The 15,446-nt window shown below is 36.1% G+C and overlaps 1 protein-coding gene across 2 annotated transcripts in view; it reads left to right on the top strand.

The window, feature by feature from the left end:
- Nucleotides 1-802: 802 nt before the first annotated feature.
- LOC107753791 (sodium/potassium-transporting ATPase subunit alpha-3-like) overlaps nucleotides 803-15,446 on the top strand; it is a 51,273-nt gene continuing 36,629 nt past the window's right edge. For both annotated transcript variants that reach the window (XM_016570036.1, XM_016570027.1), the window contains exons 1-3: nucleotides 803-1,141; nucleotides 13,148-13,264; nucleotides 13,554-13,613. In XM_016570036.1, coding sequence (XP_016425522.1) covers nucleotides 1,136-1,141; nucleotides 13,148-13,264; nucleotides 13,554-13,613 — 183 coding nt within the window. In that variant the 5' untranslated portion in view covers nucleotides 803-1,135. The remainder of the gene's footprint in view (nucleotides 1,142-13,147; nucleotides 13,265-13,553; nucleotides 13,614-15,446) is intronic.

Below are 15,446 nucleotides of genomic sequence, written 5' to 3' on the forward strand. Positions count from 1 at the left end.
TACAGTTTTCATTCCATTATTATATTTTTGAAATGTTATTATTATTCGTTTTCTCTCTTTTTGGTTTTCCAAGGAAGATTTCAGAGAACAGTTCTTAAAATAACCTTTTTTTTAATAACCATTAAAAATAACCTTTTTTTCTTAGTGTGAAGAGCATTTTAATAATCTAAAGAAACGTTATCCACTGTAAAGAACCTTGTGGAATGGAAAAGTTCCATGGATGTTAAATGTTCCTCTTGGAACTATATAAGCCAATAAAGAACCTTGATTTTTGAATGTATCTCAGCAGCATCTCATTATAAATAATGCCAATCCTTGACAATGGTTGCTTTTGGGAGCTTTCAGGATGTGTTTTTTTTTTTTTATGTTTACGGATTATCTATAGGCTATAAAAAAATACCATGGTGCTTTTATTACCACATTCTTCTACCATGGCATTTGCACTCAAATAATTTTGCCAAAAGCCAAATACCAAAAGCATCATTGTAGTACGAGGGTACTAGTTGTTTGTGTAATATTATGTCCATTAGTCTGTCCAATGGTTCGGCCATGATTCAGCATAATAATCCTCCATCTTAGAATCAGGTAGGCAATCGAACAAGTGTCTGCTGATATTTTTCATTGGAGACGGACACTTTTAATATTCTCTTAATATAACCGGATTCTTCTGGAACATTATCTCATTGTCATGTCTGTACATTACAGGCGTTTATGGGGCTACTTTCGCTCGCGGAGTGATATGAAGTTCGGGCCAAAGCACTAGCAGCGGAGGGACACAGAGTGGCAGACTGAGCGCGTCGGCTCTTCTTCTCACCGGCATCATTCAGCCAGAGTCGCTTCATAATCCTCTGCGCTGCATATGCTCTTCTATCATTATATCAAAGGCAGCCCCATGTGCTTTTAAAAACCAATGCAGCTTGGGCCATTCTTTACGTTTTTTCTTCATGTAGACCCCCTGTAATACATTACTATGCATGGTATCTTCAAGAATATATAGATTTAATTTATAGACAGAGGGTCATTCAAACGCTGCCCGTCGGTATCCGTTTAAGAGCATCATTTTTTCTTCTCTCCCGCTTGACTGAAACCAAACGCAGTTTGATAGACAGAAGAGACAGCGACTAACGGCTCCAAAATGGGGGTAAGAATCTATTTTAAATGCTTGCATTTTGCATGCCATGCACTTTAAGAATAATTCCGAATGGTAACTTGTCTGTATGTATGCTATTTTATGTCAAATCGTTGAATTTAACAGGTGCATTCATTTCTCAGTTAACGTATTGTTTTCTACTAAAACACTGTAAATGTTTAGCAAATATTTATCAGTTATTCTGTGGGCGTTTTAACCCCCAGACTGCGGGTTTAACATCATTGACATTGTGAAATAACGCTGCTCGATCGTTTGGCAATTGCGTCAAGTCGGATGTTTAATTTTTGCACTCAGTCCGATGCGTCATGATGCAATTAAAGGGAACAAATGGAGAATACTGCTAAATATAAATGCACAAATAGGCAATGAGGTATATACACAATAATATACGGCGTTTGGCATAGATGCTAGAAAATAGGCGCTACTCGCCTTCGATGCCAAAAGGCGCACTGAGGTAAACGCAAAAATGACAAGAAATAGCTATCAAAATTAACTGTGATGACTAATATCACGGTGTCGAATACATTCTGGTAAGATATCACAATAACACATATTTAATAGTACTAGTACTATAACGTTTTTGCGCCTCTCTTCGTTCTGTCGAAAGGTGTCATGACAGCGCGTCAGGAAAATAACGTTGACGACCGCAGTAATGACCGTTTGCGTTTAACGTTTCGGGATTACATCTGTTTTTAAAATGACACCAGACAACTTGTATTGCCGAAAAGTGATCAGTTTTGTTAGTCCTGGTTTGTGAATTCAGTTACCTGAATGCACCAATAATACACCATGTATAAATTGACTATTTCCCTTTTAATGATGACAACAAAGTTTTATAGCTAGGAAAGCGAAACCTTAATTATCCAGGTGAGTTTTTCGACAATTATTTTCTGGGTAAATCTGGAAAGTCTGAGGAGATATTCTGCCAGTCTCCTAAATAAAAGGCGTTAACCACAGATGGGGGTGGGGGGAGCGTATGGATTTGATGACTGCATCTGGACTGACCCGTTTCAATAGTTTCACAGCCGACTAACCAACATGTATCACATTTATGACAAGAATTAGGCCCAAATCCCAAAGCGAGTCCAAATGGTCAGTGGACGCGCGGACAGCTGCGTCAAAATGGATGATTCACGACAGAAGCGCGAATATATCGAACTCATTTGTCACACCAAGCGCCTTCTAGCTAGTTATTTTGCGACCTTGCAATAACTAGAACTGAACATCTAAAATTCATATTAAGAGAAATTAAGCAGTCTGAAATTAAATGGTGATGTTGTGACGCAAAGACCATGCTCTCCTTCGATACCTTTTCCATCGCACGCGATTTTCTGTATCTCGGTTTTGACGTGCTGATATCGGTCGTGATGCCCGGGGGGGTAACCGGGCGCAACGGTCGGTGACTGCGTCAAAGTGGAGGCTGATCAATGAGAGTGGAAATTCCCGAAGAAGTACCGCGATTGGTCTGTGTAGCGCCACGAGGGCGGCGATGACGGGAGGGCGGGGTCGTATTCGCAGACGCTGATGATTGATTGGTCAAGAGCCTATCAATCAATAGGTAGAGGCTACGTGATTGGCAAGATGCGTTGGGGCCAAAATGAAGGTTTGGGGACTGAGAGGGTGGTTAGGGGTGGACTGATGCAGGAGGAGAATAAAATGAGCATGGAAAGTGCATGATGGGCTTACAGGAGGGTGTTACCTGGTGTCACCTTGAGAGAGGCAGTGAGTGAGTTTTTGTAGGAGGCTCAGGTGCTTGGGGTTGTTGGCAATTTGTATGAGCTGAATGTCTCTTGGAGGTTGACTATGTTCAGAATAGCACATAGTCAGTTCTACAATTTCAGTTTTCTTTTTCTTAGAAAAGAAAAATTACTTTGAAACTATTTTAACTCACAACTGGGGCAGTTGTGGTTGCGGTTAGAGAGTCAGCCTTATTACCCAAGGTTGTGGGTTCGATTCTCAGTACTGGCAGGGGGGGGGTTACTTAGAACTGAGAGGCACCTGTTGCTCCCCCGGGCTGCTCTGTGTGAGTGTCCACAGTGTGTGATGTATGTGTATGTGTTCACTACTCCCTTCTCTGTGTCTGTGTGTGTGTGTGTGTGTGTGTGTACCTACTTAACCATATTTTGGGGACAAATTTGTACCCAAAAGTGAGCTAAACCTGACAAAATCTCCAAAAATCTCCAAAAACCTCCCTTTGGGGACGTCCTCATTTGTAAAACTGGTTTAAAAAAAAAGTAAATTAAGTTTTTTTTTAATTGTAAAAATGCAGAAAGTTTTCTGTAAGGGGTAGGTTTAGGTGTAGGGCAATAGCACATACAGTTTGTACAGTATAAAAACCATTACGCCTATGGAATGTCCCCATTTAGATAGCTAAGTAAACGTGTGTGTGTGTGTGTGTGTGTGTGTGCATGTTTATGTGGTTTATGAAGACACAAATTTGCATAATAACATGGGTATGACATAGGTATTACAATGAGAAGGTGATTTAAACCATAAAAACAAACCTGTGTGTGTGTGTGTGTGTGTGAGAGAGAGAACTAAATGCAGAGCACAAATTCCACCATATTTGGCCAACATGTCACCTCGTCGTAAGTAGTATGTAATCTGTATACAGTATAATGTGTATACAGTATTCATTTTCACATACATAGAACAGCTGTACACGCATTAAAATAATGTACAGTTGTTCATATGTTAATACTTGTTGGCAGTTGTTTGTATTTCTAATCATTATGAACAAGAAACTTGAATGAATGAATATTTTTATTGATTTACTATCTCTATGTTGTTTGGTAAGTAGTAGGTCTAGCCTATTATTATTTACTCATTTTTGTTTATACGGCACTAAATGGCATTCACTATAAAGGGAATAGTGAATGAGTGTAGAGTTGAGCTATTTCAGACATAGCAGCACCACTGCGCTAGATATAGTATCCTACAGTGTAGTGTGCTCAACTTCAAAACATCATGATTTAGAAGTAATAGTCTATTTTCTGTCCTGTTTTTAATCTCCCTCGTCAGAATGCTCCGTTCGGATGGGCGTGGCTCATTCTAGACTCGGAAGTAAACGCCCACTGCTATGATTGGCTAACAGTTTGGCATATTAAAAGAGGTTTAAACTCCCCGTCATTACACGTGTGGAATTGTTTTGAAAACTTTTGATGTTGAGAAATGGCAGCCGGTGAAATTCAGTCATACATTAATTGGTAATAAATTATCTGTATTTATAATTACTCTTAATGTATTTGTGAGATAGTTAGCCTACGTTATATTAGTGTTTAACCGAAGATGCTACAGAAAGCTGTTTATGTTGTTATGTTGTTACACATTTTATATTACATTGGTTGTGGCAAATAAAGTTTAGATACTTGGAGTTACAGTTGCAGTTGACAAAGGATAAATTTACGCTGTTTAACATAAACGATGTCAAATTCTGCGTGTCCATTTGACAGCCCACATAGAGGAACGCTATAATGTTAAAAACGTATAAATACTCAGTATATATCAAACTATCTGAAACAGACAAAGTAATAGTGACATGATAAAAATACAGTTACTCACACTTGTGTTTTTGCGATATTACTGCCGGATCTAATATAGTCGGCACAGCATCGTCTTTTAGTTTTAATCTCTCTGAAAAATCCTGCTTCAAACTGTGTCTTGCTTAAAAACGAATCCGCGGTAAAATGAAGTGAACAAACGAAATGACCAGGTTCTTATTGACGCGATCTGGAACTTTATTAAAGATAAAGTTCATCCACTCTTTCCTAATGTTAGGATCAGAAGGAAGGCACATGTCTGTGTTTTTCCACTGCTAGAGGCAGTGATGTAGAAGTAGGCGCTGATCTTCTTCTGCAGAGGCGGGCTTTCGGCACACTATGACGTCATAATGTGACAAAATCCAAAAGAGTCGTTTTCACAGCTTGGCTGTTATATAAGCCATTTTAAGACTAGTTTCAGCCTCAGACATCACACCCACGGACCGTTGGCTAAACGTCTGATGCATATGGCACACAAAAGTGGAAACACTTCAGGAGTTTCGAAGTCGTCATCGGATTGGTTGAATTATACAGGATTTCCGGGAGACGTGTGTGTCGCGTTCTTTAATGTTCCGCCTGGAAACAAAGATGCCGTGACGTCAAACCCACTCACGAAAGAAAAAAGCCGTGGTGTTTACAACTGTGACGACGAGTGCTTATCAGGATCAACTAAACGCTGGATTTTCTAAAGTATGTGAAATATTTAAAATTTGCGGCATAGAATCTCTAAAATACGTCAGAGAGTTTTACACACCGGTCTGTTATTGTGGCGACATTTCCACGTCCCGAAACGTGACACTGAACGAAATGAACTGTGATTGGTTGTTTGACATGTCAGTCAAACGGCCTCATGGCCAATGAAAGCTGCCATGGATTCCAGACCTTCAGCTGTCAGTCTGAAGACTAACTAGAAGGTTTTGAGTTCTGAAACTTACAGGATATATGTATAGTAAAACGACTTCTTATATGTCAAAAGATCAAGGAAAATTTGATTTCTCAATTCATGACCCCTTTAAACATGAAATTTTGAAGTAGAAAAAGTATATTTTTTGTGAAATGTACTCCAATAGTCTCAGTTTTATTTACTGTACAACTTTGAAAAATCTTTTTTTTTTTTTTTACCGTGTACTGTGTAATTTATGATTACTCCCTGAATTAATCATGCAATGTAATGCTTCAAATGTTTATAGTTGCAGAATGTGTTCCGTTTCACATACTAGTTTAAAAAAAATATTAGGCAGTATACAGTATAAGCTGATAATATTCCACTGCAATTAGTATGATGTGAATGTTTCTTGGAGGGTGACTCTGCGATGCCCTTGGGACATGCATCCAAAGACGCAAGCCTGTCTGAAGGCTTCAAGGGCACTGCAGGTGATCAGGGTGTTTAGAATAGCAGGAATGTCATCTGCTAGTGTGAAACCAGGCTTTCTTTTAGTTTTCGTTTTCTAAAATTTCACTATGGTGTCTGTCACCATTTTGTTTTGTTAATAAATCACTTTGTTTAAATATGGCAACAATGGAGTTTAAATATCTGTTTACATAACTTTACATGTTGCATGACTGATAATTGTGTATCCAAGAATAAGAAACAGACTGGTGGTGAAAAGTCTTATAATTGATGGCTGTGTAATGGATGCCGTTCAATAGCTCATTCTCACTGAGTGATTTTGGATATGTATGTGTGCGTATACTTTCCACTAAAGCACACAATCAAGCCTTATTTTGTGTCCAAGCCCGGGGTCATATGAAGCAAAGCTAGCAGACACGCTATCAGTCAATTTACCAGACACCGACATGATGTCATATCCTGTAGGACCTTCAAGGTCAGCCAGCAAGCTGATTGGCCCTTAAATGTCAATAGCAGGTTTTAATAAGTTTGTTCCATGCCAAGGTTGCTTTCCTGTATATTTAGCAAACCACAGTGACTACAATTGCATCAACAAACAGTCTGGTGTGCGCTAAAATGAATGAGATTTATTATACGATTTATAATCTAATTCCATAAGAATTTTAGTAGCAAAAACGATTATGGCATTTTTAGCCAAAAGGAAGTTGTAAAATATGTGTGGAACAAAAATATAACACACATGTAATGTTTTTTTCTTCTTCAAGTTTATAGCAAGTTTATTTGTAGAATTTCACTCATATATATGAGCAAATTCACTCATAGTGAATCGAGTTTAACATCTTATAGAAAACATTTCTCATTTGACCCTAAAACTAAATGAAAAAATATGTATATTTAAATTATGCTATAGTTGAAAACGAAGCCTATTTTAGGACCATTTATTGCATTTGGACTATTTTCAAGCAATTAACCACATTTATTATTTTTCATAAATTAAGATGATTTTTTAAGATGTATGTTTTTTTACTGTATGACTTTAAAACATATGCAAAGATGTTTATTTGCGCTCATGAGCATATTTGTGCTCATTTATTTATATTTATTATTTATATGAAATTTAAGTTTTTTTTTTGGCATTGTGGTAATAATAATTTGAGGTGAGAGCTATGTTTAATTCTCATGAAAATGTCACAATGCAAAAAAATCGTAATGATCATAAAAATAGACTTAACTCTCTTAAGGAAAGCCTTAATTTGTTTTGATTTTGTGGTTATGATTAGAATAGGTTACATTAGATTTAACCCAGAATTTTAATTTAACATTTGTATAAAATACTAAAACCTAAGCAAAGTTGTCTTGTACTCTTAACTAATTTGGTGTCAATCAATTTTCACTGAAAAATTGCTAGTAAATTTCACAAACAGTTCACAAAAAGAAATGGTAAGTAACACACTGAATTAAACATGAAATGTTAAAGTAGAAACGCTTAAATAGTATTTTCATGCAAAACATACTCCAATAATCTTTATTTACAAGTTTGATCTTTTACAGTGTACATCACATCTGTTATCAAACACTTTCTTACTAAAGTGATCTTTTATATAGAATAGAGACATTTTAATTCACACCCATCCTTTAGAAATCCATTGCATACTAACATACTAATTTTACCTTTGACTAAATTGAATGCATGCACAATATGCTTCATTTCTGGACATAACTGCACTTAAATTAAACACCCATCATTCTTTTACTACATGATCTTAGCTTTTCTGCTACATAATGGATAGCTCTAACATTTAATTAGTCATTTACTCTCAGCATTCATATGTGGTTTGTTTTATTGGTGTCTTATCTGTAGTTATCCAGAAGCAAGGTTTCTTTAGAAGGTTTATGGAGGGTGTAATCCATTACTGCGTATACAGTACACTGTGTGTTTCCATGTCCTCAAGGTAATTAGATGAGCCCTTGTACAGAGAGAGTAATTCATAGTAAAATTTACTAGCAATTGCTGAGTGAAAATCTACATAATTTTTTTTCAGTGTAGATTTATGTGAGAGAAACGAATCTCATTTGTGTTATGTGACTATGCAAATATTCAGATCTAAAATTTCACAACAGTTTCAAGACATGCGAGAACCAAAAATGTTGGGTATCATTGATATCAAACCTTGCATGACACATTGGTGAGTAATGATTTATATTTTGGTTTGTTCCTCAAACAAAGCTAAAGATAGGTTTAGAAAAACATGAGGGTGAGGAAATGATTCATTTCATAATTCATCTCTGGGAGGGAGAACTAATAATAAGAACTAGCGGCAAGTATGACACATTGAATTAAATGTGAAATTTTGAATTAAAAAGACTGTATTTTCTGGTCAAATTTATTCCAGTAATCGTTTTGACAAATAATTTTTATAGTGAATCATTTGACCAAAAAAGACTCGCAATATGGCACACAAGTCTTATAGACTACATGAATAGTGTTTTTGGATCATTTTTAGAGTTTCATACCTATCCATGATCACCAATAAAGGCAGGGAGGACCATAAAATGTTCGTCCAATCAAAATGTTCGGTCCGAAGATTATGATAGGCTGTCCTACCTGGCTGTCAAAATATATTTTCATACCTCCGCGCTGCTGCGTACCATGTTTCATGACATCTATATAGTTGTTTACATTTTTAGCTTTAGTTATTTTAGTATGTGAAGTTAAACTATTTGAAAATGAGAAATGTTGCCTCAGAAATGAGCTGAAATAAAACACATTTTTTTTTTAGATCTTATTTCAGTTAATATTTATTTTATTTCAAGTAACAAAAATGCTTTTTTATGGTTTTAGTTTTAGTTAACTATAATAATCCTGGGGTAGTCTACAGAATAAAAAAACACAGGTTTGGACTGACATGAGGGTGAATAAATGATGGCAGATTTTTCATTTCTGAGTGAACTATTTCTGTGACATTAACATGATGGTCTCAGACTCGAGCTCTCGTCCAGAAACCTCTTAAAATTCAGTCGTGGATCTCTCTAATGGTGCTTTTCCACTGCGTGGTACGACTCGGCTCGGCACGGTTCAGTACGGCCTGGCTCGGTTTGCGTTTCCACTGCAGTTTAGTACCACATTATAGTGGGCGGGATTATTCACATGTCGTTATAGTTGCGCCGCCTCTACTGCTGCGACTCCTGAAAAACTTTTTCATTCCGCGTCGCCCCATCAAGCTCTCGCTGGATCCGCTCCTCTGCTATCAACGAGAGGAACGTCTGTACTTCCTCAACAGACCACGAAACAGCCATTTTTTGGTTGTTAAAAAAAGGTGCGCTCGTTCAAAACAGTTGCGTTCGATCCTTCGCTGGCTGTGCTGATTTAAATCTAGCGGTTCCGTTGTGTCTCTGTGTTGCAAGTTCAGTGACGCAGGTAGTGACGATGCTCTCCGGCCAATCAGTGATCAGCAGAGTTTACACGTCACGTTTTGGTAGCGGTACGGTTCACTTAGAGGTGGTACTGAAAAAAGTACCAGGTACCTGGTACTGTACCCAGTGGAAAACCCCCCAAAAGTGAACCGTACTGAACCGTACCATGCCGTACCATGCAGTGGAAAAGCGCCATAAGAGAACGTAATCTTAATCAGGTCTGAGACCAAACCCACTGGATTTACAGATATGGAGCAGCTACAGTTCTCCACACATCCTATGGCACAGCGGCCAATGGGCATGGACATGAATGTGCACGTGTCCCTCATCTGATCTCAGGGTCATGACTGAGTCTGTAACTGTGATGCACGTGTGCATGAGCGATGAAGAGAGAACTGCAGACAGTCGAATGGATGATGTTTCATGAATGACGATACAGTGAGAGCACTGTGTACCAGTACATGGCTGTGCTATAACGTTGATTAGACTACATTAGAGTGCAAACTATAAACAAAGCGATTGGATGAGTTAAGACAAAATAAATATAAAAATAGACAGTATATAGTGTATCTCAAAGTATCTGAGCGATTGAATGTATGAATAAGAGAAAAGCAGGAGCAGGATTACGGTTGTTCAGTAGGTTAATCCAGACTGTAGTAAACAGTCTTAATCCTGCATTGCCGTCTCACCCAGAGGATAGAATGAGGAAAAACCCTTGACAGATGGTCAAACTGTTTCAACACACGGCCACAAGGATGCTGCAATCTTGGCCTTTTTGTGTTTTGTGTTTTTTATTTTGATAATTTCTTGTTTTTTGTTTCTCTTTTTTTTAACACCTCCTATGACGCAATCGTCACGGACCAGTGGTAGTACAGAGGTGTTTTCAGTCGGAACGAACTTTTCCGGAAAGTTCGCTTTGGCAAGCCTTTTTGAACTCCCAAAACACAAAACGAACTTCATTTTGGCTGGATTTTGTTCGAAATGACGTCATATTAGTTCGTTCTTTGATTTCGCTTGAGGCCTTGAGTTATTTTAGTACATAAATTTAACTAAATGAAAATTTGAAATGCTGCCTGGGAAACTAGATGAAATAAAATATGTTTAATTTTTGTATATTTTATTTTATTTCAGTTAACATTTATTTCAAGTAACACTACTTCTTTTATTTATTTATTTATTTATTCTTTCTTAATGGTTATAGTTTTAGTTTTAGTCAACTATAAAAACCCTGGAACATAGTTCATTTAAAATAAGCTGCCACTTAAACAGAGTTTATCATCATTTAAAGTTTTCAATATTTAAAAAAAAATGTATTAAGGATTGTTTGATTTGTTTCCCCCGTGTTTTGTTTTAATAATATAATAGTTCCTGAATATTGTTGAGTTAACCCTAAATAACCCAAAATAGTTACTAATTTAAAAGCTACAATTGGGTAAATTAATATTTTGGGGGATCAATTTATTTATTTATTATTTTGTTTTTATTTAATATTTTTTGTTTAATTGAAGTTAAACCTTATAATAAACATAAATAATTCATTTTAGATTAGAGACTGCCAATAAATGTGCTGTTTTTACATCATTCAATGTTTATATTACATTACATTTTTATAGCAATTTTTATGTAGAGTTGAACATTATGATGAGCATAAATGACAAAAGCTTCTAATAAAATACAAACTATTTCTATTTTAAATATTAAATATTTATGACAATTCAATGCTCGTTTTCTATCAATGGTAAAATTTAAATGTTAACTACTTTGGATAAAGTTTATTCAGACAAGGCCTTAATGTATCAAAATCGAAGCACTCATACAATTTATTCCTTTAATGATATTTTAGTTGTTTTGAATGCAATATTATCAACCAACATCAGAATCATTTATGAATGCATTTTAAGCATTGCACATTAACATGTAAGCATGCTGGTGTGCTGTAATGGTGGATTTAACTGTAATGCCGTCTGGTTGTGCATTCAAGCTAAAATAGGTCACAGAAGCACACATGGCAAATCAGGGGATGCCACATCAATGCAAAGCCCTAATGTGGATTGAAGCGCACTAGACCACCCTCAATGGCCCCCTTGCTCACACCACCCCCGTATCCCGCATGGGGTTCCTGTTAAAATAAGCAGGATAGTGGATGAAGCATTATCAGGTTGGCATTTCCCCTCTCATCCTCAGTCATGGAGAGCATCGCCTCCTCTGTTCCTGGACCGCGTGTCTCTCGCAGTGCAGCAGAAGGTGCTGAGCATAATAATGCTTAAATATGAGCCCATCTGTGTGTTCATGTTATTATGTCGCAGTTTCACCTGGGACACATTTTGTTAATGTTCTCATTCTGAAGCTGAATCTGTAATTCATGGAAAAAGTCCTGCTACTATTTGTGCCTCAAAAAGGTTTTGAATTCCATTTTACCAGTATTTAAAAAATAGCCACTGTTTAGTCTTTTGATAACATCTTGGTTTTTACATACTGTATGCAAATTTTTTGGGTAGTGAAGTTTATAACATCTATAAAATCTCCATAGTAAACTTTGTATATGTACATAATGTTAAAATACTGTCCATTTGATGATTTTGTGTTGTATTAGATGTAGCAACCATATATGTCAGCAATATATATTTTGTTTATATATGCAGCTTTATTAAAACAACATACAAAGATCAGTTTTTTTAATGTTTGTTTTTGTAAAAAAAAAAAAAAATTTTAAATACATGTCTATCTTTTATATTTACTAATACAATATCAGCATCATGCATTGATGGGTTTTTGCATGGATATACATGTACATGACATATATGTCCAAAAATGTATTATAAATACATACCATATATATTTGTATGGGCTAGATAATGTATGAAATTGTCCTAATTTCTAATAGTTTTCATGTATGTTTTTACTTCATATGACAGTATAATTCATATATGGAAATTACGGTAACACTTTACAATAAGGTCTCATTTGTTAACCTTAATTAATGAACTAACATGAACTAACAATGAACAACAGCATTTATTAACCTTTGTTAACGTTAGTTAATAAAAATGTTCATGTTAGTTCACAGTGCGTTAACTAATGTTAACAGATCAAATGTTTGATTTTAATAATGTATTAGCAAATGTTGAACTTAATATTAACTTCGATTAATAAATGCTGTATAAATATTGTTCATGTTAACTAATATAGCTAAATAATGTTAACAAATTAAACCTTACTATAAAGTGTTACCTTAATATGTACATATATAATATTTACTTGTGCGTTCCAGTAGGGCTGTGCAATTAATCGCATGCAATTGTCATGCGCATCTCGTCAGTAAAACCGGTTCCGTGATTAGTAGTAAATCTCCATCACCTGCTTTCAGATGGAGCGGCATTTAATAAACAGAGCCGTAATTCACTGACAAGCTAGGCAATATCGTGTTCATAATCGCAGATGAATCGCATTCGATTATGAACGCGATATTGCCTAGCTTGTCATTGAACTACGGATCTGTGTATCAAATGCCGCTCCATCTGAAAGCAGGTGATGGCGATTTACTACTAATCACGGAACCGGCTTTACTGACGAGATGCGCATGACAATCGCATGCGATTAATTGCACAGCCCTACGTTACAGTGTTAGCTGGCTTTATTCTAGGTCTGATTACGTAGCTGATCTAAGAATAATCCTACATTTTTTTCTTTCAGTATGGACGGTCGGACAGCTACCGCGTGGCAACCACGCAGGACACAAATGAGAAGGAGTCTCCCAAACAGGGAAAGGGAGGAAAAGACCTGGATGACCTGAAGAAGGAAGTACCACTGGTAAGACACATCGACACATATCTTCATGTTCTTGTATGAAACTTCAAATGCACTCTTTTACAATCAGTGACCTGTAGTGAATAATTTTATATTGCACATTCTGTTTCACTGTGAGTTCAGTGCCTCATAAAGGAATTTAAGTACATCATACTGTATTGATTTTCATATACTGTTTTGCCTTGAATCAAATGTAGCGAGATTGTGGTTCAGTCTTTGTGGTCAGTCGCACTCTATAGCAACTCATCCTTGCTCTGTACAAATATAAACTCACTTTTCTCTTTTTCTCCAGACAGAGCATAAGATGTCAATTGAAGAAGTATGCCGGAAATTCAACACTGACATTGTACAGGTGAGTTTCTCACATCAGCAGCGAACAATTTAAACCATTTAAATCATGTAAACAAGCCAGCTGTTTCATATGATGGTATTGTAGCGCAACATTAAAATAAATCCAAAAGTATTACATGAATAAAGGCTCTCTCACTAAAGGCTTTTTACTAGAATAAAGGTGTGGTTTTGAGAAGTCATAACATTTTGAAATTAAAGTAGTAATATTTAGGGAATAAAGTTACAATTCTAAGAATGGTATCAAAGTATTATGAGTAATAATATTCTGAGAATCAACAAAGTGATATGGAGTCGAAGACTGGTTGTCGTTTGAGATTGCAGAAAAGAGGCAATTTCCTGAATGTCTGTCTGGTTCTTTCTCCTGAATAAATTTAGTTTCCTTCATAACGCCGGATGTGTCCAGATCCTAAAGATAACTCGATGCCGATGCACCAAAAGACCAAGGATTTCTATATTGGTGAATCTTTTGCTAAAGTTGAATTGAGCTAAAATCCTCACTGATGAGGCTGCCCTGATGCCCTATTCCTATTATTACCTATATATTGTGATTTGTTTTATATTTCTACAATATTCACATAAAATTACATCTTCTGTCTCCTGTGGCCTCATTTATTAAATGTGCATACGCACAGATTTTATCTTAGAGTGTGCGTACGCTAAAATCCACGGCAACGTTCATATTTATAAAAACGGTCTTTGACGTGGAAAAGTACTTACCGCCACGTCAGGGTCTGAGCAGGCGTAGTCGGAGTACTGCAGCTTTTTGAACATCTAAGCTGCAATAATAATAAAAGCGGTGTATGTGCAAGCACCGAATTCATCATAAACAACAAAGATGCAGTGTAAGCGATTAATTGTGCAGTGTAGTCAGATTTTTTATTAACGGGAGTTTTTGCAAGATTAAACTGACCTTTTTAGTAGCCTTAATGTTGAGAGTTATTTTCTCGCTTTCTGTACACAGTTTATTCCATGTTGTTTTTTTATTTTTTTATTTTACAAGAGAACTTGCGAAGTCTTGATTTACTACTAATGCGTAAAATAGAAAAAAATGCATAAACGCATCTCCGACTGTTTTGTCTGTGTAGCCTATAAGAATAGGCCTATGTCGTGCAATAACTGTTTGTTTATATTCTATTCAATAACATTGTTAACTGTTTTTATTTATAACATCTGCTGCTTTGCTTCTGTGAAAATGAATAGAGACATCCGCCCTAAACTTTGTTTTTGTCATTTACATCAGTTATATTTGTATAAAATACACTATATATTTTTGTGTCAGTACATTAATGCCACATTTGAGCAGCATTAGTAAACTGTGTAAATATAAAAAATGTCAAATCACATGCAGGTTTTTTTCAGACCGGAGCCCATAATCGAGCAATAATTTATTTTATTATGATATGAAATGTCCAATTTTTTTTTCAATAATGTTTTTTTTAAGTTTTGCAAGGATTTCGTGATACTAAACTTTTTATTAGTTGTCATAGCAAGTGATTTTAAAAGTGGTAGTAATTTTGATAATAGTCTATAGGAAAAAAATATAACCACTCACACATTGTTTGTCCACAGAATAATGACACATTATTAAATAAAAAGCGTCCCGCACGAACCTCTACCTCCGCCAGCAGGACCTCAATTTCTGACTCAGTAAAGTTATTTTTTTTATGTGCTCGTCATTCTCAAGCATAGAAATTTGGATATTGGCGTGTGCTCTTTTATATGTTAATGATATTAATTAGGGGGCGTTTACAAGGCGGAGATCTGACACCAGTCAGCTGCGCACAATTTCAAGATCATTTGCGATTTATAAATGTCACATCTGGAAGAGAGGCGT

This window comes from Sinocyclocheilus rhinocerous, unplaced genomic scaffold, assembly GCF_001515625.1.
Source record: "Sinocyclocheilus rhinocerous isolate Xijiao unplaced genomic scaffold, SAMN03320098_v1.1 scaffold612, whole genome shotgun sequence".
Lineage (NCBI taxonomy): Eukaryota > Metazoa > Chordata > Actinopteri > Cypriniformes > Cyprinidae > Sinocyclocheilus > Sinocyclocheilus rhinocerous.